The sequence below is a fragment of the Panthera onca genome, chromosome C2, assembly GCF_046562875.1.
Source record: "Panthera onca isolate mPanOnc1 chromosome C2, mPanOnc1 haplotype 2, whole genome shotgun sequence".
Taxonomy (NCBI): Eukaryota; Metazoa; Chordata; class Mammalia; order Carnivora; family Felidae; genus Panthera; species Panthera onca.
Window position 1 is genome coordinate 156,410,449 of NC_138347.1, and position 22,783 is coordinate 156,433,231.

At 54.8% G+C, this 22,783-nt stretch overlaps 1 protein-coding gene across 1 annotated transcript in view; it reads left to right on the plus strand.

The window, feature by feature from the left end:
- Positions 1–619: 619 nt before the first annotated feature.
- Positions 620–22,783, plus strand: part of TRIM71 (tripartite motif containing 71) — a 67,777-nt gene continuing 45,613 nt past the window's right edge. Inside the window, exon 1 of the mRNA XM_060638156.3 lies at positions 620–1,815. Within this exon, the coding sequence (XP_060494139.3) occupies positions 928–1,815 (888 nt within the window). The 5' untranslated portion in view covers positions 620–927. The remainder of the gene's footprint in view (positions 1,816–22,783) is intronic.

Genomic DNA, 22,783 nt, shown 5'->3' on the forward strand with positions numbered 1-22,783 from the left:
GGGGAAGGAGCGCGCGCGGGAGGCGCCAAGGCCCGGCGAGGCGGGGGCGCGAGGGCCCCGGGCCGCGTGGGGCGCGCGTGCGTGTTAAGCGCCGGCAGCCGCGGCCGGGCCAGGCGGGCGCGCGGGAGAACCGAGGCGCGTGGGGCGCGCGTGCGTACTACCCGCGTGCGGCCGCGGCCGGGCCCCCACTAGCTGCAGCTGCGGCGGGGCCGACCGCCCGGCAGGGGAGGCCGCGCCCGGCCGTGCGCCGGCCCCGAGCGCCGCACGCCGGGCCACCCAGGAGCCCCGGGCCGCCGCGTCATGCGGCGGGGCGGCCGGCGTCGCGCGGGGGCACACGGGCTGGCCGTCGCGCCGCTGCCGCCTTGGCTAGGGTGGGGGGCTTTCCTCTCCCGGGAAGAGACGAACTAAATCTGTTGGAGGAAAAGCCACGCACCAAACGCTCGCGGAGCCGAACGCCGCTTCACCCCGTCGGGACCCGGATTGCACAGCGGACTCCACCTTGGGTGGGTGGGGGGGGGGGCCTCTCCCCGGGGCTGGCGAGAACCGCGCTTCGGCTGCTCCAGCGAGCTCTCTGACCTCCCCGCCCCCGCTCGCCCCTCGCGTGTCGGGACTTGTTCGGCGCTCCCGCTCCTGAAGGCAACGCAGCCTCGCGTCCTCCGGCAGGAATCCGTGTCGCCTCCGGGCAGCGGCATTTGATGCCCGCAGCGTCGGGGCCGGCGGCGCGCGGGCGGGACGCGGCGAAGCGGGGCGCGCCGAGCCGCCCCGGGGCCGGCTCCTGGCTCGCAGGCCCGCTCGATGCGTGTTTCTGAGTGAGTCGGCGGCTCCCCCCCCACCCGCCTCGGCGGTGCTCTCCTCCCCTCCTCCTCCTCCTCCTCCTCCTCCTCCTCTTCCTCTCCGGCCTCCTCCCGCCTCCGAGCCGGCCTGCAAATGGCTTCGTTCCCCGAGACCGACTTCCAGATCTGCCTGCTGTGCAAGGAGATGTGCGGCTCGCCGGCGCCGCTCTCCTCCGGCTCGTCCGCGTCGTCGTCGTCCTCGCAGACGTCCACGTCGTCGGGCGGCGGCGGCGGGGGCCCGGGGGCCGCGGCGCGCCGCCTGCACGTCCTGCCCTGCCTGCACGCCTTCTGCCGCCCGTGCCTCGAGGCGCACCGGCTGCCGGCGGCCGGCGGCGGCGGCGGCGGCGGCGGCGCGCCCGGGGAGCCCCTCAAGCTGCGCTGCCCCGTGTGCGACCAGAAAGTCGTGCTGGCCGAGGCGGCGGGCATGGACGCGCTGCCCTCGTCCGCCTTCCTCCTCAGCAACCTGCTCGACGCCGTGGTGGCCACGGCCGACGAGCCGCAGCCCAAGAACGGGCGCGCCGGGGCCCCGGCGGGCGCGGGCGGCCACAGCAACCACCGGCACCACGCGCACCACGCGCACCCGCGCGCGCCCGCCTCGGCCCCGCCGCCGCTCCCGCCCGCGCCGCCGCCGCCCGCGCCGCCCCGCGCCGCGCCCGGCGCCCCGGCCGCCTCCCCGTCCGCGCTGCTGCTGCGCCGGCCGCACGGCTGCAGCTCGTGCGACGAGGGCAACGCGGCCTCGTCGCGCTGCCTGGACTGCCAGGAGCACCTGTGCGACAACTGCGTCCGCGCGCACCAGCGCGTGCGCCTCACCAAGGACCACTACATCGAGCGCGGCCCGCCGGGTCCCGCCGCCGCCGCCGCCGCCGCCGCCGCCGCTGCCGCGCAGCAGCTCGGGCTCGGGCCGCCCTTCCCCGGCGCGCCCTTCTCCATCCTGTCCGTGTTTCCGGAGCGCCTGGGCTTCTGCCAGCACCACGACGACGAGGTGAGTGCGCGGGGGGCGGCGAGTGGGGGGCGGGGGCTCGCGCCCCCCCCCAGGACCTCCGTCCCCGGTCCCCACGCGAAGGGAGCGGGGTGGGGGTGGGGGTCCTCTCCGGCTCCCGTGTCTTTCCCCTGACGACGCGGCGGTCGTCGGCGCCGAGGAGGTCGTTCCCCGGGAAGCGTGTGTGGCGAGGTCTGGCCTCGGCGTGCTTGCTGCGAGGGACCCCGGAAGGCGCGGAGTCCCCTCTTCTCCGTGTCTCGTTTCGTGCAGTGGCTGGTCGTGGCCGCCGTAGCCTCCGTGTGTGTGTGTGTGTGTGCGTGTGTGTGCGCGCGCGTGTGTATACAGCTGGCTTGCGTGTGCGAACCCCCCCCCCCCCGCCCCCTTACCTGGATGGTCCCCGAGGTTTGAGAACACTCCCCCCTTAGGGGCTTTGATTTCCTCTTTTCTGTTTGACAACACGTGTGTGCTGTTAAGACGCGGGATGGAAGGTGTGTGTGTGTGACTGTGTAGACGCGGTCTCTGGTGCAGGCACAGCACAGCCCCCCCCCCGCCCCCCGGGTCGTGAGGCCCCTCAGTCAGCGCGTTTTCGCGTCCCTGCTTGTCGGACTCGCAGACTGGCCTTGGACTGGGGTGTGACCCGGACACGCACGGCTGTGAGTCGGCAGCGCGTGTGCCCGCGGGGACCCGGTTTGCACGTGCGCGCCTGTGAGTGGGGGGAGTCGGGGGGCCTTGCCCACGGGCCTCACCGAGCTGGCACGACAGCCCCTCGGGCCGCCCCCGCCGGCCCCGACCGCGATCCGTGCGGGAATTGGTTTCCCGGAGGGGGGAGGCGCCCCCACCCCGCTGCGCCGCGGGCTGGACTTCCCTTCGAGAAAAACCGGAGCCCTCCGCCGCTCGGCGCAGAGTCCGCGGGCTGCGGGGCAGGCTTTGGGTTTGATTTCGCTCGTTTGGCCGTCGACTGAACCTCGCTCGCTTACTTTCCGCACCGTGTGAGGCCTTCCGCTTACACCTTGGCCCGTCAGAGGAAGGGACTAAAGTCTTTGAGGAGCGGGCCCCGCCAGGAGGGTCGGTAACTTAAGCCGCCGTCCGCCCGCAAACCCGTGAGATGTGGTGTGTGCGGTGGCGAGGGTCCTGCCTGGCAGGGGAAGCAAGCGGGAGATGGCGGAGGCTTTGGAGACCAGGAGCGCGTGTGTGCCGGGACCGAGCGGGGCCGAGGCTTGCGCAGTGTGCCGCCTCCTCCACTCCTAACCTGTTATTTGGGGACGAGGGCGGAGCTATTGCTTGATGGCCTTAAGCCGGCGTCTCCTATTGGAAAAAAGCCGAAATTCTAATCTACTGGTTGTAGGCGCCGCATTTTAAGTTTCCTTCCAGATATTAAGCTAGGGGGCATTCTTTTCCTTCATTTTTGAGCCTCGGGTAGGCACCTTAGAAGTTGGCACATTCGGGGAATGCTCTTCCACTTTTAGAAAAATGAATGATTGAGCTAAATACCGATCTTGAAGCCCAGGAATGAAAAGATGGAGTCCAATCACTTGAAGATTAGGGTCAATGGGGGGGGGGGGGGAGTGAAGGGAGGGAAAGAGCGTCTCGAATCTGCCACAGTCTCCCTCCTGGGGGTTGGGGGGCGCTGGTTGAATTCTCCCTCCCGGCAGCTGAGCTTAGACGTCAGGTTTTGTTTATGTTCCCGGTTAAAGATCTACACTCGTTTTACTCAGGCCAAGGCAGAAAGATGCTTCGTGTGGGCAGACTTGTAAAAGGTTTATACACTTTTAAAATTATACCACTGTTCAAACGGTGTGGGCGGGTGTGAGGTGTCCCCTCGCCCTGGTGGTTCTCCGGGATGCCCTGAAGATTCGCTCTGTAAGTTGTGCAACACTAGGCTCAAGTCTGGCAAAGCATTAATGGATTCCCTCGTCAAAATGCTCTTTAGAAGCAGGAAGCTTTCTCCGGTTGGGGAGTTGTGTCCCCTCCGGTTTCATTTAGAGAAGGTATCTTGGACAGGAACGCTTAGACCTTCGGTCGTGGTCGTCTCTGCGTTTAGGATGCTGGGAAGTGTGGGTTTAAAGGTGACACACCAGTGCTGTGACCGGCGGGCCAGAGTGTTAGGAGAGAAAGCACCAGGCTCGTGCAGGGGTCTGACCCTCGAGTTCTTGCCCATTGCCCTCTGTGTCAGGCCCGGTCAAACAGTCCAGGGAGCCCCCTGCCTTCCAGTGGTGCTGCCTGGCCTCGGGAAGGAGGCTGGAGCCCCGGCCTCTCCCGGCTTTAATGTCCGGGAAGGTGCTTTGGGCGCCCGGGGACGTGGAGGGGCCAGTAGGGTCTGGCCCGCGGGGCTTTCCTTAAGCACCCTCCACTCCACCCCCCTCCCAGGGTACCCTCCTTAGGGTAGGCAAGGTTTCCAGAACTTGGCTTAAAATGTGCCTCTAAAACCTCAAAGAAGATAATTGGATTTAACAACAAGACGATAAAGGAATTGTGGCTCCTGTAACACCGTAGCTTGGTGTCCCAGTGGTGAGTTCAGAGGCCTGCAGGCGCCAGGCCCAGGCCCGGCCGAGAGGTCAGCACGGCGGGAGCCCTGGAGGCGGCGGCGCAGCGGCCGCTTCTCTCCCCGCGGGCACCGAGAAGGCGGCCTGGAGAGTCGGGGGCGCGCATTTTGGGCACAGCGTGTAGGAGTTGGGCGCGCCCCGCGGTTGCCCTGGTCGTGGTGCTGTCGTGTGGGAGATGAGCCCTTGGCGGCTGCAGGCCACGCGGGCGGCTCAGAGCTCGGGGGCGGGGGCGGCGGCGGCGGCGGCTGGGGCGCGTCGGCACCGGGTAACTGGCGGGGAAGCAGCGTGGGATCCGAGCGTGTTCGTCCCCAGGAGAGGCCCTGTCACTGGCGGGGTGGGGACGTGGCGGGGACGCGGTTGCCATCTTGAGCCACGGGAGGCATTGCAGTTCAGCCAACCGACCAGGGCAGTGTTGTTCCCAGTTAGGCCGGGCGGGTGGGTGTCGATCTTCCTGTCTCCGGCATGGAAGATGGGGTGCAGGTGCTGATGCAGTTGGCCTTGGACCTAAAACAGCCAAGCGAACAACAACGACAAAAAAACCCCGACAGCTTCCTATCAGTATAAATTCTAGAATTCCAATCCAATAGGATCCTGTATGGGGACCCATCCATCCTAGGCTGGGGGAGCTCTTTTTCTCCCCAGGAAACGACTCTGCAGAAGTCAGCCTCATTCCACTTTGAGGAAGATGGCTGCCTCAAATAATTGGTTGAGGAATGAATTCTTGTCTTGTATCTTACTTTGACTGAGTCATGGTGAACGGGGATATTACCAGTGCTGGTCCCAATATACCCTGCATTCCCGGAGCCTAAGCTCCTTCAGGCAGGCATCCCTGAAACTGTATGTGCGAGCTGTGTAAGTGATGAAATGTATATCCGGGACACTTTGTTCAGGGCAGGAGGAAAACCGCGAAAAGAAATGCGCATTCTAGTGTTTGTGCGCCCATCTTCCACCTGCTCTGTGGGATTTGGCGGATGTGTGTCTGCTTAATGCACGAATCTCCCCCATTTGCCAAACCAACCTAGCTTTCCATACATTCCTTGGAAATGATTGGAACTTGCCAGTTTGAATCCAGTTCACCAGGTAGATTCCTGAAGGTTGAAGTCTCTCGAATTAAACAAACAGAAAAATGCTTGACGAAAATATATGGGCGAGAAATGCTCATTATTGATCTCTTAATTCCTTAGCCTTGAATGTAACCTTGGGCTTTCTAAAAAGTCACAGGACGAATGGAGCCGAGGAATGTGCCGGGCCTTCCATCAAAGTGCCTGGGGATGGATTTTAGCAACTTGGATCCCGGGGACGTGGGCCATGGCTGGTTTGGCAAGCCTGTGCTCCTGAGATGGCCTTACAGGCATAGCCTCGTCTAAAGTGTACCAGTAATCGTGGAGGCTGTGATGGCATGGGCAGTCTGGAGGTCTTCTGTGACTGACTTTTCTTCCTACGGAGCAAACGACACTGGGTTTAGGGTGACATAGGCTTGTCTCGGTCTGCAAAACTTTTCCTTCCGATGCTAGGAAATACGTATTTTGGAAGCCTGGAGATGCTTGAGGAGGAAGACAAGAGCTCTCTGCCTCCCTGCAGTTCTCAAGTGGATGCTAGTAAACACTCTTTGCTTCAGTTGTTTCCCAGTTAATTACTAGGACATGGAATAAAGAAATGTGCAGAGTGTTGGAGGCGTAGAATTTCCCTTTTTCCACCCTGATTCTCCCTCCTGTTTTAGCTACTTCTAAATGCTATTTTTAGGGAGCTCTGTCAAATTGGAGGACGCTAAAACCAACAAGGACACGCGGTGCCTCAAAGCACTCCTTAAAATGGGAACCACTCTGTCCTCGCATGTCAAGTTTTGAGCATTTTGTTTGGCTTTTGTTTTTTTATTTTATCAACATCGTACATACAGACGTGAGGTGGCTGAAGTGCTTTTGTTGGTTGACGTACTTTGCCAGGAGAGAAAAGGATTCGTAAGTTCCTGATTGAAGCGAAATTTGACAGTTCTGATCCTCTAAAATGTCACCCTTCCCTCCCCAATTTGCCTTCCTCTGGTGCCAACTCTGCTTAGTCTTGCCATGTCCCTATCTCTGTTCCTCACGCAGGGCGGGGTTTGTTTCAGATGTATTCATTCTTGGTGAATAAAGGACCATTTTGGTGTCCTTCTTGGTGACAGGCAAAGGTTGGGAAGTGTCCTGCCACACAGGCCGGTTAGTGTTCCCTCCCCCCAAACACTAACAAAGAGCTAGAGGCTTGGCCCAGCCAGGGACGCGGGCGCTGCCAGCCTTCTCTCACTTGGGGAGAAGGCAAGATACTGGTGAAGAATTTCAGTTGCTGAGAGGGAGCAAGATGGCCGCCCAGCGCAGGCCCCCGTCCCCCTTCGCCTGACCTGTCACGCGCCGTGATTTGCAAGAGGAAGCTCGGTCCATCTTTCCTCTTCAGTCCGTGTGACCTCATGCTTGTTCAGTACTAAATTACTCCTTTCCCTTTGAGCTCTTGTCTATACCCACAAACTGAGCTGACTGAAACCAGATTGACTATTTTGACGAGACTCCGGAAAAATCAGGAGGGATGGGGGGTTGAATGCCCGTGGCTGTTTACGTCGGAAACTGTTTGACTCAAACCTTGTTCCACTGTAATTCCTTCCTTCATATACCATCCCCAGCTTCCCTCATTTAAAAAAATTTTTTTTTTAAGTTTATTTATTTTTGAGACAGAGAGAGACAGAGCATGAACGGGGGAGGGTCAGAGAGAGGGAGACACAGAATCTGAAACAGGCTCCAGGCTCTGAGCGGTCAGCACAGAGCCCGATGCAGGGCTCGAACTCACGGACCGCGAGATCGTGACCCGAGCCGAAGTCGGACGCTTAACCGATTGAGCCACCCAGGCGCCCCGCTTCCCTCATTTTTAAAAAAAAAAATTTTGATGTATGTTGAGAGAGCGAGCGAGTAGGGGAGGGGCAGAGAGAGGGGGAGACCCAGAATCCGAAGCGGGCTCCAGGCTCTGGGCTGTCAGCCCAGAGCCTGACGCGGGACTTGAACTCAGAGCACGATATTGGGACCCCAGTGGAAGCCGGACGCTGTAACCATCTGAGCCGCCCAGGCACCTGCCCCCACTCCCTTCTACGCGTCACACAGTTTGCTTGTCGTTGGGTCTGAAGGCAGAGTGAAATGCTTGAAGACCCCAACTCCTGGGTTTCCTTTCCCATTCCAACCTGGGTGCGATTTGGGGAGATCCGTGTGTAATCTGCAGACTTCTGGCCGGTATTTTACTTTGTCCTCCGAAATGTGGAGTTTCTACTGATCTCCGTTCCTTACCAGAACGTCAGATCCTACCACGAGTTCTTTTTTAAATAAATCTGTGTCATCCCAGTTTAATGACCAACAGGCCCCAACACTGGCAGCCAGTCGGAATTTGTTCAGAAACATTTTTTCTTCCGCACGGATGCCCTAAGGAGGTGTGGTAGTCTTTGGCGATAAAGTTATTGCTCGCGGTGGTAGATTAACAAATGAAGTTCTAAGTCCTGGGCTTGGTCACGAAAAAGGGGATGGTTCTCGACTGTGACTTCTCCAGACACGCTTCTGCAGAGTAGCATACACTGTCAGCGTTAATGGAATATGAACGAAGCAGAGCCGTGCACACACGAGAGAGTAAGCGGGCCGGGGTCAGTTGTGAAGCCTGAAGGCGTTGTCTTGTGGCTCTGATACCTTGCGAAGTTTGAGGGGCCCCAAGCTGGTGAGAAACCCAGGGAACAAGACAGCCGCTCCCTTGCCTTCCCCAACCGGGGTCTGCAACTGTATCCTTTAGTTGTTACTTCGGGGAAGTTAAGTTTGGCCAGCCTTTTCCTTGTGGACTGAACCATTTGCAGTTAAAAAAGTTTTTCTTGAAATGTCCGTGGGTTGGGGGAACTTCTTTCATACTCTTTGGCCAATTAGGATAATTATGAAAATGGTGTGTATTGAAAAGTTGACATGGGGCGGCTGGGTGGCTCAGGTCGTGATCTCACGGTTCTGTGACTTCTAGCCCCACGTCGGGCTCAATGCTGTCAGCACAGAGTCCGCTTCAGATCCTCTGTCCCCCTCTCTCTGCCCTTCTCCCACTCATTCATCATCATCTCTCTCAACGTAAAATAAAATTTAAAAAAATAAAAAAAAAATGGACACACCTAGGGGGCGCTTGGCTGACTCAGGAGCACGTGACTTCAGGATTGTGAGCTTGAGCCCCACGTTGGGTGTGGAGATTACTTTCAAATACTTATTTTTTAAAACTTCATTTAGGTAATCTCTACCTAACGTGGGACTCAACTCATGACACGAAGATCAAGAGCCTCAAAAGTAGAAGGAAAACTCTCCGCGCTCAGATTTTGCGGCTCAGGATGCTTCTGACGCCTGCTTCACAGGTGTAGACAGGTGGCAACAGCAGTCCGCATTCAGACCCTCCACATGCTTGGGTCTGGGCCTTCTGCCTCTTTGGGAGATACTTGTCTCTTAGGATCATCTGTGGCCTGCAGCCACGAGAACGTGTGGACAAGTGTGGAGCAGAAACACGGACGTCTTAGTCGTAGGTCCCCACGGGGGGGGGGGGGGGGGTCTTTCGGGCCGGGATGGTGCGGCTGTTCCCTCCACTGTTACGAAACTGCAGGCTGCGGGGGGCGCCTGGGGGGCTCAGTCGGTTGAGCGGCTGACTTCCGCTCAGGTCATGATCTTGCGTGATCTCGCGTGAGTTCGAGCCCCGCGTCGGGCTCTGTGCTGACCGCTCAGAGCCTGGAGCCTGTTTCGGATTCCGTGTCTCCCTCTCTCTGACCCTCCCCTGTTCATGCTCTGTTTCTCTCTGTCTCAAAAATAAATAAACGTTAAAAAAAAATTTTTTTTTTTTTAAATAAAAAAAAGAAACTGCAGGCCGTGGGAGGTGCTGTCCCGGTGCCTTCTGGGGCCAAGAAGTCCAGTCTGACGCTGTTAACCAGAAGCAGACAGTCACGTCCTTTCTCCCTCGGTTTCCCCCGTTGTCGGAGTCCCGCCGGGACCCAGGTGCCGTTTGCTCAGTCCCCGCTTCCCTCCTCGCCCCAAAAGTCACGGCGGGGGGGTGGGGGCACCCGGAGTTTGGTGTGAGGCCGGAGACAACAGCGACTCAGCCGGAAAGCTGGCATCCCACGCGGGCCGTGGCCTGTGGTGGCTGCAGCCGGCTGGTTCCGTTGAAACCTTCCTTGAAAGTCCGGGGCGGCCCTGTGCTGGTGAGAAGCAGAATGGGCTCCAGGGTAGCTGCTGTCCCGCGGGGAGTGTTCTGTCCACCAGCCGCTGACTCCCGCCAGCAGGCGGCCCCCGCCCGGCCGGCCTCCGGCTCTTCCACTGGTGTTGCGCCCATCAGGAGACACTGCTGGCGTTGCTCCCACACCCGGACGGGCCGTCGCACTCGGTGTCATCGCACAGCTTAAATAGAAGTGAAATGCGCGCAGAGAACTTCCGTGATTTGGGAAGGTAGGAGGCCCTGGAGAAGCAGCAAAATAGCCCCCAGTCCCCTTCCTCACGGGGTTGATGGCAGCTAGTTTGGCAGAGGGATGCCCGGCCTTCCCCCGGGGCCTTGCCTTGGTTCTGGCCCCAAAGTGGGGCTGCTCCTGGTACACGGACAGGGCACCCGTGGATGGCTCCTGGGTGTCTCCCCAGTGTGAACCAGAGGACTCAGCCCATCGCGGTGATTGATTGATTGATGGATCGATTGGCTTTTTAGCCCGTCGCGGTTATAATCTTGACCGAGGGGGGAGGCTCAGTACAGGCTGTGGGAAGGATCTCCCCCTTTCCCGGAGCCTCCTCCCTGTCCTCAGCCTTCAAGATGTCCTTCCGCCCCCCCACCTCCCTTTGTCTGCAGTTCATGCTGAATCTGTGCAGAGTTTGTGCCCGGTCACCTTTGAGTGAAGGCAAAGGAAGGAACGCCTTGCTTCTAGGCTGGTGATTTTCTGGTTTTGTTTTTCGGTATTTGTTTTTGTTCACTGACATCATTCACATATTGCAGAATTCACCTTTTGTTGGTGTACGTTTCTTTCCCATTTTGATGATGATGTAGCGTGTAAACGTTAGGAAGAAAAAAAAGATTACGTAGTGTGTGAAAACTACCGCAGTCAACATACAGAATGGTTTCATCACTTCCAGAATGCCTCCTCCCTCCAGCCTCAGACGCCACAGGCCCGTGGTTTTGTCTCTCTCGTCAGAAAACAGAGTGACGCGGAGTCGAAGACTTTCTCCTGCACGGCGTTTGCACTTGGCACAGTGCGGACTGTGCACGTGCTGCGGTTCCCCGGGTTCCTCCCTCTTTATGGCTGAGCACTTTTCCCCTGTAGGGTAGCAGGCACACTGCATGCTGTCCAGCCGAGGGGCTCTCGGTTTCCTGTTTTCGGACATTTCCTGCCTGGAACACGTGCGGCGCTACCTTGACTGGTGGAGGTCCATCTGGCCCTGGTCTCCCGTTGTTGTTGTTGTTGTTGTTATTGTTGTTGTTGTTTTGGGTTAAAATTTTTCGTAATGTTTATTCTTAAGAGACAGAGCGTGAGTGGGGGAGGGGCAGAAAGAGACCGGGAGACCCAGAATCCAAAGCAGGTTCCAGGCTCTGAGCTGTCGGCACGGAGCCCGACGTGGGCTCGAACCCACCAGCTGTGAGATGGGGACCTGAGCCCAGCCGACTGAGCCACCCACCCAGTGCCCCTTCTGATCCAGCCGGTTTGTCGGTGACCTTGGGTGCCTTCGAGCCTCAGTTTCCCCATTGCTCTACAGGGCTGGTGACTTGGGGCCTGACCTCTTTGATTCTCTTTGAGAATCAAATGAAGTATCTTCTGGTGAAAAATTAGAGTGTGGCTTGAACATACAAGGTGAAGACGTTTGGAAGCGTAAGTACGGTGGGCACAACGTTCCGTGAGTTTCAGGAGGACAGCATAGCAATTGGACGCGTGTGCGTCCTCGTGCTCCTCGAAAGTGTAGCTGCCGTCTGGCACCACGGGACACGGCCACGTACCACGGGCTGAGCTCTGGTGCTGTGCCCTCCCTCCCGGTGATGGCCTTCATCCCACAACTGGAAGCCAGTACTCCCGTCCCCCCTGGTTTTTATTTCCTGTGGTTTTCGTTGGCTTTATCAGAGCTTTCGGGGATTCAGAGGAATACTCTAAAAGGAACATTTATTTTGCCAATGTAATTGGAATGTTTTAAGAAGCCACATGGAAGCAAATAAGAAAATCCTAGCTCTAGTCGGCTATGAACCAACTTCAGTATCCGGAGCTTTGAGGGAATCTTGGGGCGAATCCCCATGTCGTATGGAAGCAGTAAGGTTTAGGAATCCCCACTTTCAAACTGAAGGTTAGTTAGGGGGAAAAAGGGTTTTTTGTGTTAGGGTTTATTCTTGTTGGTAACTGGAAACCAATCCTGAAGGGACAACAATATCTGTCTTAACAAGAGATGGTGCTTAATTCTAGACCACGTTTGGGACTTGCCACGACGGCTACTGATTTGTGACGGTTCGTCCCTAAGTGTTACAGCGCGATAAATACACGGGGCCGCTTCTGTGCTTTACTGTTGGTTGTTTGCTAACTAAGGCAATTGTACGTTAACATTGCGAATTATATATGTCAGTGTTGGAAACCTACAAATACGTGGGAGGAAAGGCGGTACGAATATTTGGGCACGTCAGACTGAACATTCCGCTTCAGGTTTGAAGTTTGAAAGCAGGATTCCTCTCAAGGAAGGGTGGCGTTCATATTTGCTGTTTCTAGCCTTCCTGTCGGTGCTGAACCCACTGTCGACTGTGTAAGGTCTGCTGCAAAACCAAGCAGAAAATTTGAATTTAGTGACAGTCTGCCCAGTTCATCGGGCCTGTTGGTTCCAGCCCCATGGAGTTTGTTTTCAAGGGTGTGTGTGTGTGTGTGTGTGTGTGTGTGACAGGATGCAAAACCAGTTCTCCCCCCCCCCCCCAAAAGTATGAAAAGCAACAAATAAATAAGTGGGAATAAACTTAAGAAACCATGTGCAAAGATCCAATTATGAAGATGGGGGGGCGGATGTTCGACCCTGGTTTGGGAAGAGATTGGGTTTCAGGCTCTTGGGTCCCCATTGGGGGCCTGTGACAGTTTTCTCCTGTGCCTCACGGTGGAGAGGAGAGGGGTGTTGTGTGTGGGGTCCCAGAATGTCTGAGGTAAAGCCCTGGGGGGGGGGGGGGCAGCAGATTAAGAAAACAAAAGTGTACAAAGCCAGCCTGTAGGTCCCTGTCCTGCCCGCCAGGCCCTTCTCAGTTCAGTTCCAGGCAGTGCTGGAAGGGTCCTCACTGCGTGAGCTCCTCCCCAGCTCCTGGTGCTGGCGGCAGACCGGTTTGCCCCCAGTGAACGAAAACCAGGAACCGAGTGAACGCGTGCGTATTAATAAAAACCGCGGAACATTTGCAGACCCTTGATGGGTTACAAGGGAAGAGGGGAGATAACAGGTTTTTTTAAATTTGGTTTTTTTTTTTAAACAACATTGACTTTTTTAAAATTTAAAAACCAGTGTGTTTTAAATGCTTTATGTATTTTTGAGAGAGCAGGGGCGGGGGAGGGGCGGGGGGGACAGAAGATCCGAAGTATGGGCTCTGGGCTGACAGCAGGGAGCCTGACTCCAGGGCTCCAACTCACAAACCGGTGAGATCGTGACCTGAGACGAAGCCGGACGCTTAACCCACGGGGGTAAGGCACTGGGTTTCAGGCACCCCTGAAAAACAAAATTTGTTTTTTGTTTTTTGGTTTTTTTTTTTTTTAACTTCACGGCACTTGTCACTTGAGGCTGTAATTTTTCCGAATATGGATATGCCTGTGAGACTGTATGTGACCTTTTCATTCCTTCCTCCTTTACCATCCACAGCTTGTAGTTGCTGGATGAATGGAAAATTGAGATTTGAAGTTTTCCTCGGGGCTACCTTGTATTCTGTTCCCAGGAACAGTCTGGACTGGTCAACTCTAATTCTGATATAACTGTAGAAGAACATAAATACCTTTGTGATTTATGTGTAAAAATTGTTTTAGGTGTGTGCCCACTCCTACTTCTTAAGTGTATGACCTGGATTTCTGTGCATTTTCTTCCAAACTTTTGAACACACACACACACACACACACACACACACACACACACACACACGCCTATAGGAATGTAGTCTTAAAAACTTGTGCACGTTTTCCTGTACTGACTAGCGGTCATCAGTGCTCTGAACTTGGTGTTCATGGTGTGGAACTTATGTAGCTGTCCTCTTACTTGGATTTTTCTCTACATTTGGCCATTGCATTCAACGGGAACATCCTCCAGTCCCTGTGGCTTCTAAAGGGAAGACCCCCTCCGCCCCCTGCCTAGGAATTGCTCCCACCGCGAGAGGTGTATTTGAAATGTTAATATGCTCCTGAGATCCTGCCTCCCACCAGTCCCATTTCCTTCCCACCCCACCGTCCAAGGCCATCAATCTAACGGGAGAGAAATGGCCCCTCCTCGTGTACTTTGCATTTCCGCGATTACCGAGAGGCGAGCGGCTTTTCATATGCTTATTGGCCATTTGTGTTTCCTCTTTGGATTGCCTTGGGTCCGGGGCCTATCTCTCCTGGGTTTCAAGAAAATCAATTTGTTGGCATTTTGGATAAATACTGAGTATTAGCTGTATGCAGAGGATTTCTCCGAGTCCCTGAGTCCCTGTTTATTTAGCTCGGTAGACATTTTACATTTTTGTGTGGTTGGGGATAGTCTTTTACTTTACATTTGGTGTCTCTAATCTCACTCTAGGACGCATTCTTGGTGTATCCTATGAGGTGGGATCTACACCCATGAGCTTCATATCCTGTTAGCAAATGGTCTTATGTCCCATTTCTTTTGCGAACCTCACATTTGTGGAAAACCTTTCTGAGAGTAGCTGTTGGCTAAGTGTGAAGAGGGTATCCGAAGGCCGTTGCCCTGTGAAAGCCAACGGGCTCGCAGTTCGTATTGGTTGAGTGGTGGTGCTTTGGGCTCCTATACGGTGATCTCTTCAAGATGTCTTTAATGGACTCTGTTGTTCCTCCTGAGTGGCTAAAAAAAAATATAACTTGTTAATTCCACCCCTCAGATGTCCCTGCTGCTTAACACTTTGGATTGTATCACTGGTTGCATCATGCCTGTGCAGCATTATCTTTAGGACTCTATCATTTAGTTAACAGAATCACACAAATGATGCAGGTGTTTTGAGGTGTCATTTATTTGTATACTGTAGTTATGGTTCCACATTCTGCTTTGGTTTTTATGTCTAATAGTAAACCCGACACGTCCTTGTAGAACAAACACAGTACAAGTCATTTACTCCTCTTCACTGAGGTACAGTTTAGGCACAAACGCATTCATTGTCAGCACACGTTTTGATGAGTCTTGACAGATTTATATACCCACCACCACCACCATTAAGATAGAACATTTCCACCGTCCCAGAAAGTTCCCCTGCTGCAGTAGCTTTCAGTGCTAATCTTTGGAGAATTTGGCCTGCTACTTTGGTCATGGATGTTGATGATTTACCGAAACTAGAGGAGGGCATAGGACTTTGGATGTGAACGAATCTCCAAGGATGGAAGGTTGCAGTGTCTGATGCCCTGCCCTATTGCTGATGCAGGATAGCCGCAGAACTCCCTAAAATCCTCACCCTGAAGCATCTTAGCCTCCGAAGGCCCGTAGTCCCTCCTTTTCTCTTTCAATCCTTGGCTGTTTCAGGGCCACAATGCAAATGGTCAGGGCACATTGTTTTCCAAGGAGCAGATGCCTGCTGGGAGGCAGATTCCTCAAGGATTGCTTGGAAAATGTGGAAGTGAATTCCATCCAATCAGCACATTTCTCTTTGAGTGGCTGCCATGTGCCTGGCTCTCTCCGGGTGTTTGAGGACACAAAGGACCAGAACAGAGGTTGCCTTCTGGGGACCCTTACATGACTCTAAAGGGAGGTAGAATTGCTGGGGACTCGGGGTATCATGGTGAATAAGGTACATGGTAAAAGTGCTAAAGTGTTTTTGGTTAGGTGTTGTGCTTGAACAGTTTTTTTATTCGATTTGATTTTTAAATTCAGGGACTCCAAAAGGGTATGCAGTGGAGTGAATTCTTAATGACACAGCGGCGGCTTCCTGTGTTCTTCCAGAGGGGGTGGTTATGGGGGGATGACTGCTGTCTTGTCCTTGGAGTCTAGGCCCTTGGTAGTGAACACTCCCAGAAAGTTCATGGCTTTTCCAGGGCCTGCCAGGTCAGTTGGAGGTTGACAGTTGCTGGCTTCCATTCCCAAAGACTCTTCCTTTGAGGAAAAAAAATTGGTTTTGAGCTTCCTGGAAAATTTAATTTTACAGGGCAGTTCATGGACCAGTTGTAAATACCATTCAGAACTGCCTTTCGCTGGAGGACATGTTCTCCAAAAACTTTGCGGTAGGTTTTAGGCAGTTTCCTTTGTGCAGAGTTATTCAGTCTTCAGTTTAGAAAGCTGATTATTTGCGCTTTGTACTGGGGTGGGGTCCCTAATGGCCTGACACCATCCCACGTTCCTCTACTTTTCGTGTCTAGCTCACACACCTGCATGGTCTCTGGTGGCCCCCAGTGAGAACTGGGTCTGTGGAAGGAGGTAGTTTTGATCTGGAGTTGAACTGAGTAAGGGCTGGATATCGTGAAGAGGGTGGCAAGGCCGCAAGGCGTGAAAGCACACTGCCCCTCCCCACCGTGGGCTTGGGGGGGTTTCCGGTGGGTGGTCCCCAGGTACAGGGGAGGGAGGGCCGCTTCAGGAAGAAAGACCCAGGGGCCTTTGAGGAGCGAGGTGCGCGTTTGGAAAGCTTGGAAGCACTTTGCTGAGGAATCCATTGGTGATTAGAACTTTATCTGCAAAGCAAATGTTCAACCAGTGTTTACCAGAGTTCGTTCAGACAGGCTCCAGGGAGCTGCAGGGCCCCATTTAAAACCTGCGGTTGGGATGGTGAAAGGGGACTTTCATGGGAACACAGTCACCCTTGGAACCACCTCTACCCTTAGAGCGAAAGAGAATCTTCAGTTGTCTCAGGCTCTCCCAGAGCTGCTCTGAAAGCCCCATCGAGGCCATCGGGAGGCCCTGTCCACCGTGCCTCTAGAAGTGGGTGCATCAGCATGCAGAGGGAGGAGAGGCTGCTCCCCTCTGGTCCTGTTCCCCACGTGCTCTATGCTGGGGACCCCTGATTGGAATCTGCCTGGAATCCTCATCTATGGTGAGGCCGCAGCTGTAGTTTAAGAAACAAGCCAACAAAACCCGCCTCCTGTGTTTTGAAGGACGGTAAACTGTTTGCATTGGTTACAGTAAAACGCCAGTGTGGAGCACGAATACAAAGACCCTGAAGATAAAGTTAATGATTACATTCGGAGGTTTCGGCCTGTTTCCTTTAGAGATTTCTCTCTCTTGACCTTTACTCCATCGTGGCTCAAGACTCAGCCCGCAAATCGCATTCCCTGTTTTTATAGGGTCCAGTCTTAATACTTGCCCCGCAGCTTTTACTTGGGCCTTATCTCTGGCAGGAGTGGGCTTCCTAGAGCCCCTTGCTGGGGGCGCTTTTCTCTTCCCAGGTTTGTTTGGATACCACCCCACCCCCCAGGCTGGGGCAGCCGGAATTCTTCCCGGTTCTTTGTTCCTCCTGGAGGGCGGGAATGGCCGCCTCCTGGAATGTGGATCGCCCAGGCTTGAGTGGAGTGCCATCGAAGCCTTGTGTGTCTGCTCCTGGGGACTTCTCTGGGGTCAAGTGGGCGTGGGGACAGGGGAGCACCTCCTGGTTCAGTCACCCCTGGTTGATTAAACGAACCAGTTTTTGTCCTAACCGTAAACTGAAGAATCCCCCTCACCCCCATTAAAACAACAAAACCCCACGCGAAGCCAATGAGAAACTCCCAGCGAAGCTCCCAGCTCTAGGTTTGCCCCATCTCACCGGGACCCTCAGGACTCACCGGGAAGCCTCCTGACCCGGATTGCCAGCTTTAGCTCTGGCCCAGCCCCCCAGAATGCCCAGTTCGTAAACAGTAAATAAAATTTTAGTATGAGTCTATCCCATGCGATACTTGGAACATACTTACACTAAATATTGCTGTCTGTCTGAAATTAAGTGAGCAGTGCTGTATTTTACACGGCAGTTCGACTTCTGACAACCCTTTGAAAGCTGTCGGGAAGGACGGAAAGGCCCATACAGGATCCCTTCCTCTCTGCGCTTGGGTCCTTATAAATCCTTGTCACAGGGTTCCTCCTAGGTGACAGCAGCTTGTCGCAGGCACACACACAACACCCGGAACAGAATCTCTGATTCCCGCACCCCCAGTCCCTGTAGGTCCTAGCCCAGAAGGGGGTGGGGAGATGGATGCCAAGTCTCATCAGTGGAAACCACATGCCAGCCCTGGAGACGGGAGGAAGCTCTTCCTTTGTACTGACGCAAACACTGAGGTCTCAGTGCCCCCCATAGACCGGTGTGTTGGTGAGGGTTCACAGTGAGATGCCTCCCAACCCCGGCTCCCCATTACCATCCTCAGGGGGTTGGGCAACAATAGAGGAAGAGTGGTTCCTTGGTTTTCTAGAAGAGGAGTTTTGGGTACGGTTTTGGGGAATTTGGCCACAATCTGACTTCGTTGTGGGCGCCTGTATCTATGTACTTCACTCCAGCACAAGAAGGAAGGATTTTCAGTGATTTCCACAGCTCCGGAAGAAGGGAAGGTCGGAGAGCAGGTTCTGTGTGTTGGTAGCTCTTTACTTGGGGCTGCCGGGGAGGGGAGAATTTATAGGTTCCTCTACTGTGTCTGGATTTGCTGCCAGGAATGGTGTTGGCCCTCTCAAACTGATGGCTGGACAATGACATAATTGCATAGTGTTGCTCATTTTGCTTTGACTGCCAGGAAGCTCAGAGCCAAACTCCATCCAGGAAGTCTCATTGACATGCTTCTCCCTTCTTGACCTAAACTTGTTTCTGCATGTTATTGGCTTTCTTTGTAAGCTACTCTTCTTAGATCTGGGTAAGAGTTGCTGAAATGAATTTCAGTATAAATTTTGAGTGACTGATGAGGGGGTTGTAAAGTGCCCAGGGTAGGGACAGTGTTTGATTCAATAAATCTCGCTGATGAGTATGTAAAAGAATTAAGCCATTGTATCAGTATAGTACTTGTCAGACAAACACATAATCCTCGTGCGTGCCCTGTCCCTCCCTGGACAGAGTTCAGACCCATGCCCAGGAGTTGAGAGGCTTGCACAGCTAGGATGTGCCTGAGAGCTGCTGGGGCAGCAGGACGACAAAGCCCTCATCTGTAAAAATCAAAGCAATTTGAGAAACCCCAGAGTTAGTTAGTCCTGTCACCGGGCAGAGGCCATGGCTGGGTGTAGGGTCTTCTGACCCAAGTCTCCGTCCCCACCGCCCCCCACCCCCAATCACTCGCAATTTGGTAGAGCTTGAAACCCCTTCTAGAGGGGGCGGGAGGAAGTGGTTAATCCCCACTTCCTTCCCTGGGAGTTTTATGGGCCTCTGGGAGCCTGCCTTCCTCTGGCCTTAATGGTCATAAATGACCCTCTCCCAGGGCAGGGGCCAGGCCCCTATGAATCTTTACCCAGATTCTAGGCATTTGGGTGGTTAATAAATGCTTTCTGAAGGTGATGCCTTGGTCTTCTGTAATTGGGAGGTGGGGTGGGAAGTTGTGTAGGATTGCTGGGCTGTGGTGGCTTAAGTCAGGCATTGTGAATGAGCAAGCAGTCCCTGGGTGCTGGAGCTGGGTTGGACTGAGGGGCCTAGAGGGCAGGGCCTCACTCTCCTTGAGGCACTCTAGCTGCTGTGTGCGCCCCCCAGATCTGGCCTGCCGCAGGATGGGGGTAGGGAGAGGTGTGCTGCCGACCCTCATTGAGGGCCGAGTGATGTCGCCCTACCCCGTTTCCTGTGTTTCATTCACCAGAGTCTTTGCATAGCGGTGAGCTTCATTTTTATTTCGTTGGCTTGATTTTTGATGAAGAGCAACAGCAAAAAAACATCTGAGGTTGCCCAGCCCTTGGGATGGGCTTGCAGAGTGGCCTTTAAGTAAGGAATACTGGGGTGTCTGTCAGCGTGGAATGGAGGCTGGGGTATACAGCGCATGTAGTCCTGATTGGCTGCAAAACAGCTCCGGGAAGGAAATCTCTGGGCAGGCATCACCTCTCCTGCTAGCAGGCCCCTCTTTTCCCTTCCCTCCTAATCCCCTGCCTCCCGTTCTGCAGGGTTTTAATTAACTGTGTTTAATCTTCCCCGGGAAGCTTCCCACCTGCCTGCTTGTCCCCGTTACCTGCTGGGTTTTCTGTTCCAGTCCAGCCTAGGACAAGGAGTGTTCCGAGAAGGGCTCTTCTTGGCCCAAGGGCCACTGGAACCTCCCTGAACTCTCTCTCTCTCTGCTGTCCTGCTTGCTAGGACGTTGCAGAGCCAACCTGGAAATCAACTAGAAGGCAACCAGGACTTAGGCAAGGGTTAACCTGGGCCCTCCTGCCCGTGAAACACAGCACTGGCGCTTCTTTGTGGAGGCTCTCCATAAATCCACCTAGATTTAATGGTACACAGATAATTGCAGATAATGCACTTTTTCTGTTAAGTGCCTGGAAGCAAAATAAAGAAAAAACAAAACAAACATCTATTAGAGTCCCAGTGTTTTTTTGAAGTATTTCATGCAAAAAGCATTTTTAGTCAAGGCCCACTGAATGCCAGTGCTCCTTCGTTTCATTCTCTGTTTTGTGTTTAAATCAGCCTTTCGCTGTTTAACAGTGACAGAGGAGTTGCTTAACCCTGGGGCTCCCTACCCCATAGAGATTCTGATTATTTAAAACTAGGGCGGGGCTCGGATTTGCATTTTAAACCAGTGCCTCAGGGTTCTAATGCAGGTGGCCCCTTGGAGAAAAAGCTTTAAAAGACGGCCCAGGAGAGGGAATTTAAGGTCAGGGAGTCCCTGAGCACACTGTTCTGTGTTTGTATCGGCGTTGGAACCCTCAGTTGTCAATCATAAATTATGTCTCGTTTATCCTGTCTCAGTGATTGCACCTGAGTCATTACACCTGTGTATCATCAGATGCCCCGATTTAAAGTCGCCGTTGATTGGGGCATGTGGGTGGCTCGGGCTAAGCGTCCGACTTCATCTCAGGTCTTGATCTCGAGGCTCCTGAGTTTGAGCCCCACATTGGGCTCTGTGCTGAGCGCTCAGAGCCTAGAGCCTGCTTCAGATTCTGTGTCTCCCTCTCCGCCCCTCCCCTGCTTGTACTCTGTCGCTGTCTCTCTCTCTCAAAAATAAATAAACATTAAAGAAAATTTTTTAAAGGAGGCATACGATGAGGGGCACCTGGGTGGCCCAGTCAGTTAAATATACAACTTTGGCTCAGGTCATGATCTTGTAGTCTGTGCGATTGAGCCCCACATCGGGCTCTGTGCTGGCCGCTCAGAGCCCGGAGCCTGCTTCGGATTCTGTGTCTCCCTCTCTCTGCCCTTCCTCTCCCCTCCGCCTCTCAAAAATAAACATCAGAATTAAAAAAAATAAAGTGGCCCTTGATTGTAGTGACGCTTTAACTTCGTATTTGGCGTATATTCAACTTCAGGCCGTAGTATCACCCCTTCCTCTGAGCTGCCTTTGTAAAAGAGCGTCAAGGAGAACATTCTAGGAAGTGACTTTATATTTCCAGAGTTCTCCAGTCTCCATGACATTGGGGAGAAAATCCAGCTTAGACGCATTGATGAAGACAGTGACTTTGGGGGGCCTGAGTTGGAGGGGAACCCCCACAGTCCTCGCGTAGGGAAACTGTCGCCACAGACAAAGCGGCTGGAACGAGGTTAGCCGCTCTGGGACCGGATCCGGCACCACGTTCCGGTGTCCACACAGCTGACGAGTGTCAGGCTCCGTCCCTGGCCAGGTCTTGGGTGCTGGTCCTGCTGCCAGTTGGCATGTCCCCCGCGTAGAGAGCCCTGCGGGAGCCGCCTGGGGACTGTCCAGGCACCTGTGTGCAGAGCCCGGGCGCACCGGGCCTGCTCGGGCACTTAGGGGGCTGCTGGGAGGCCGTGGGGGTCTCAGGGCGGCTCCAAGGAGAGAGGAAGGGTGCCTTCTCTCTGCCGAGGCGGAAATGACTGTCGCCCTTCTGAGAAAGCAGCCCGGCCTTCCTCTCGCTGTGTGGCTAAGTGTAGATGCAGCACACGCCCAGGTCTCATTTGGGGTTCGGAAATAATCCTTCCGGAGCTACACTGTCCTTTTTAAAAACATCAGCCAATTTTGGTAAATGTTTATTTTTGAGAGAGAGAGAGAGTGCGCAAGCAGTGGAGGGGCCGAGGGAGAAGGGGGAACAGAGCAGCGCTGACAGCAGAGAGCCCGTGCGGGGCTCAATTACGTCCTCAGCCGAAGTCGGACGCTTAACCGCTGAGCCACCCAGGGGCCCCCAGAGATACACTGTTGTCTTTTTTTCTCTCTCCCTTGGAAAACTGATCTTGTGAATATTGTGCTGTATTTGTTGCTCATCTCCGTGTTTCTTTGATAGACTGAGTCTGTACATAAGGTCCCTCCCCCTGAAGTCCAGTGGTTTCATTCGAATGCTTTGCCACGGTAAAGGCCGTCTTGAATCAATCTACTTCCCCTCCCCCACAGCCGCCTTTCACAAGTGCAGGGAGGTAGGTTCACATGGGACACATCTTTCCCCAGCGTCCCCTTTTCATTTGACGACCATAGTAAAACAGCTGCCACCGTGCTGCGGAGGGGAACACGGCAACGCTAAGATCAAGCTGGGATGTTGGGCTCGCGGCTGCTTCCCGAGACCCAGCCAGCCAGGGCTGCTCTCCACCGCCCAGGGCGAATTCTGTTTGGGTAGAGACGCGGGAGGCCAGACCCCCAAAAGCCCTGCAAAGATGTGGGGAAGCTGGCTCTGTGCTGTCCCCACCTCCTCCTGCTACCACACTCGGTGCCCGCTTTCCCCCCACCTCCCTCCTTTCTTTTTAAGTCTTCTCCGCAAAGCAGTTAGCTCTCTCACCAGTCAGCATTTGTGGCTTTGGCCTTTTCTTCACGAGGGTGTAGGGGAGTCGTTCAGGGCTACTCACGGGGACAAACCTTTCCTTACAGCAGTGGGCGTTCTGTGAGGTCATACGCCGGTTGGGTGGACCGGGAGGGAACAAAGCGCCTCGGGGTCTTTCCGTGAGGTTTCTGGGTCTGTCGCCCGCCAGCCGTGGGACCTCCGCACAACCTCGGCCTTCACTGTCTGTAAAATGAAGGTGGGACTGTGGCTCGATGAGTTGTGCTTTTGACACGCGGTGATCCGGGGATGCCCCGGGCCCGGTGCCCGACTCGCTGTATCCGTGCCTTTGGCAAGCGTGCATCGAGGCTCTGACGTGAGCCCCGCGCGGCCCCTTCCTCCTGTGACAAATGAGAGTGCTGACAACCAAACAGATTTGCTTGGGGTCTGCCCCCTCCCACACTGGCCTCTGAGTCT